The sequence below is a fragment of the Myotis lucifugus genome, unplaced genomic scaffold (assembly GCF_000147115.1).
Source record: "Myotis lucifugus unplaced genomic scaffold, Myoluc2.0 scaffold_716, whole genome shotgun sequence".
NCBI classification, from domain to species: domain Eukaryota; kingdom Metazoa; phylum Chordata; class Mammalia; order Chiroptera; family Vespertilionidae; genus Myotis; species Myotis lucifugus.
In genome coordinates, this window is record NW_005871764.1 from 189609 (window position 1) to 193258 (window position 3650).

Below are 3650 nucleotides of genomic sequence, written 5' to 3' on the forward strand. Positions count from 1 at the left end.
CCCGAACCCACCCGGGCCCACGGGTGCGTGGCTCATTGGCGCTCAGGAGCCCTTTGTGTGTCCGCAAGGAAGGATCCTGGGAGGAAACCTGCAGCCGCCCCTTCCCCACCCTCTGAAGGGACATTCTTGGAACAAACGAGACCCCAGCAGAACTGGGAGTCCAAGTCTCGGGGTGGTCGTCGCTCCCCTGTGAATGCCCATGCTGTCTGCCAGCGCCCTGAATTCTACCCCTGAGGTTCTTCTAATCACCACGACCCTGGGAGGATGGTCTCCCTCTGTCCGTATTCGTTTGGATTTCTTTAACCGTCTGACAGAGCAGCCTGGCAGTTGTGACACTGACATGGAACAGTTTGCAGAGACCCTGAGTGGCCGGGTCACCACGGACGAGGCTTTGGAAGAACTTGTGGGCCTCATCTATCAACAGGCCATGTCCGTGCCAAGGTTCCGCAGCGGGGGAGCTCGCCTGTGTGGTTACCTGTCCCGTCACCTGACCATTCGCTCACAGAGGGGCAGCTTCCGCCAAGTGCTCCTTCAAAGATGTCAGGCTGATTATGAGCCTAGAGATCAAGCTGCCAAGGGGGATGAAGCAGCTCGGAAACGATTCCATGGGTTCGTGCTCTTGCAAGGAGATCTTTATCTTCCACTGAAGATCAAAGGGGATTATGGACAGGCTCAAACAGCTGCTTTTCGGGGGTTGTTGGATGCCCTCCTTTCTAACTCTGTGGATGATAACTCAATTTGTGCAGTAAAATTCCTGGAGTTGACAGGGCCTGGGTTGGAACATGCCTGGAAGGGACAAGGAAGGATGGACATGGACAAAAGTATGGGGACAATTGCATACATCATCCTGGACGCGCCCTGAACTGTCGACGTGAGGCACACGCTCTTGAAGCTTGTAGAGCTCCAGACAAGTAACCGGGGGAGAGTCCATGCCACATCAGCATCCAAAAGAAGCAGCACCTGAGAATGATCCCAACTGTTTTGTGACGGAACCACCATTGGGTCCAGCGGATGGTGTTCCTCTCCCTGCAGCTGATCCAGACGACCACGATTCAATCAGGAGTGAGGTGAGGGCGGGAGGGGAGGGGGGGAGGGGGAAGGACATATGTGATACTTTCAACAATCAAGATTTATTAAAAACAAAAAAGAGTGACTTGAAGAGAAGACTCATTTTCCAGATTGTGAAGAAAACGGAGCAGGTGTGTCCGGGGTGGTGACCGTACTTGGATGATATTGACGATGAGGTGGACTCAGAGGCTTATGCAGAGTTTTGTTTGGAACCAGAGCGTCAGCAGAAGCCGTCGGGTTAAATGTTCACGGGTCAGAGTGAGGAAGCCGTGCAGGTGATGGTGGGAACCGGACGCAGGAAACCTGTCACACTTGTACCCGATGGAGGACGCAGAGTGATGTCACTAATGTACGCACCCTCAGTCGTGTGTGACACGCTCTGCCACAATAAACTTATTCCCTAGAACTTAAAAAATAAAATTAAATAAAGTAAAATAAACTGTGTGGCCCTAGCGGTTGCCCGAGCCCCCCCCCCCCTCCCCCAGGAGGTTGGGGTTTGATTCCAGGTCAGGGCACAGGGCTGGGGCACATTGCGGGCTCGATCCCGTGTGGGGCGTGCAGGAGGCAGCTGATCCATGATTCCCATCATGGATGTTTCTATCTCTCTCCCTCTCCCTTCCTCTCTGAAGTCATTAAAAAAAAAATATATATATATATATATATATATATATATATACATATTTTTTTAAAAAAAAATATGTTTTATTGATTTTTTTTACAGAGAGGAAGGGAGAGGGATAGAGAGTTAGAAACATCGATGAGAGAGAAACATCGATCAGCTGCCTCTTGCACACTCCCTACTGGGGATGTGCCCACAACCAAGGTACATGCCCTTGACCGGAATCGAACCTGGGACCCTTGAGTCCGCAGGCTGATGCTCTATCCACTGAGCCAAACAGGTTAGGGCAATAAAAATATATTTTAAAAAAATAATAAAAATCAATCAATCAATGGAAAACCATCCTTGATCGAGAGTTGAAAAACAAACAAACAAGCAAATAAAATCCCTGCATAAAAATGAATACATAATAAAATACAATAAAAGAAAAGGAAGTGTTCTCGGCGCGCAAAAACCAAATCTTTGTTTTCCTCCCTCCCTTGCAGTGGGCGTGACTCTGGATCCAGAAACAGCGCATCCGGAACTAATTGTGTCCCAGGATCAGAGACAAGTGACGCGGGGCCCCCAGCGCGAGGCGGACACCTCTCCCTGGAGGTTCATGGCCTCGCCCTGCATCCTGGGCCGGCAGAGCTTCGCGTCCGGGCGGCGGTACTTCGAGGTGGACGTGGGCGAGGGCACGGGCTGGGACGTGGGCGTCTGCCTGGAGAGCGTGCAGCGGCTCGGGGGGACCACGCAGAGGCCCGAGACCGGCTTCTGGGCCCTGCGGCTGGGCGCCAAGGACGGCTACGTGGCGCTGACCTGGCCGCGCACGCCGCTGCGCCTGCAGGAGCGGCCCCTGGTCGTGGGGGTTCTCCTGGACTGCGAGGTGGGGCTTGTGTCCTTCTACAGCGGGACCTCGGGCTCGCACATGTTCACCTTCCCCAGGGCCGCCTTCCCGGACGCCCTGCGGCCCTATCTCCAGGTTTACCCGTATTCCCCCCTGTTCCTGCCCAGCCCGGACGAGTGAGGAGAGCAGGAGAGAGAATGAGTGAAGGCCTAGGGCGGGGTTCGGGCCTGTGTTCTCCATGCGGTTTCCCTGCCCAGACAATGCTGGGCTGTGAGTGGGTCCTGGATACATCTGCGGGGGGTAGGGGGCGGGGGATGGACAGAGAGAGAGAAAGCTGGGCTGGGTGGCTCAGTGGTTGAGTGTCCTCCTATGAACCAGGAGGCCACGGTTCTATTCCCACCCGGGTTACGGGCTCGATCCCCAGTTGGGGTGTGCAGGAGGCAGCCAATCCATGATTTTTTTCTTGTTGATGTTTCTGTCTCCCTCTCCCTTCCTCTCTGAAATCAATAAAAAAAATATATAAAAAAGACTGTAAAAATACCACAGGGGGTCAGTCTGACCCTCGGCCTCTCCATCCCCCTTCTCAGGATTCAGAGCTTTGATTTCCAGACGTCCTGGGGTGACTGGTGGGGTGACTGAGGTCAGGAGGCCCAAGTCCCCCCCCCCCCCCCCCCAGTGTGTTTGACATGGTTTGAGCTTGGGAGGGCGGGGGTGAGGGGGGATTTGCAGAAAAGAACAGAAAAACCAAACTAGCGGTGAGTCTTTTAGCCACTGACCCGTTGATTAATAATCTGAGCCACACCCGGCCTGCGCGGCTCGTGGTTGGGTGTGGACCTATGAACTAGGGTGTCATGGTTCCATTCCCACCAAGGGCGCATGCCCGGTTGGCACGTTCCTCCCTGGTTGGGGCCCGTGCAGGAGGCAACCAATAGATATGCTTTTCTCACATCAATAATTCTGTCTATCTTTCACTCTCTCTGAAAATCAATAGAAAGCTCGGGTGAGGATTAATAAATAAATAAATAAATAAATAAATAAAGCAGTGCTGAGCTCCTGGAGGCAGGAACGGCCCCCACAACGCCAGGCAAGCTCTGTGCTCAGGGTCTGGACCGCAAGGGGACCCCATAAGGAGGCGGA

At 53.6% G+C, this 3650-nt stretch overlaps 1 protein-coding gene and 1 pseudogene across 1 annotated transcript in view; both read left to right on the forward strand.

Annotated features, from left to right (window-relative positions):
* Positions 1-2866, forward strand: part of LOC102424262 (E3 ubiquitin-protein ligase TRIM38-like) — a 9091-nt gene extending 6225 nt beyond the window's left edge. The window contains exons 4-5 of the mRNA XM_023746664.1: positions 320-609; positions 2114-2866. Of these exons, the coding sequence (XP_023602432.1) occupies positions 320-609; positions 2114-2693 (870 nt within the window). The 3' untranslated portion in view covers positions 2694-2866. The remainder of the gene's footprint in view (positions 1-319; positions 610-2113) is intronic.
* On the forward strand, positions 96-1490 carry LOC111823835 (annotated as a pseudogene).
* Positions 2867-3650: the final 784 nt, after the last annotated feature.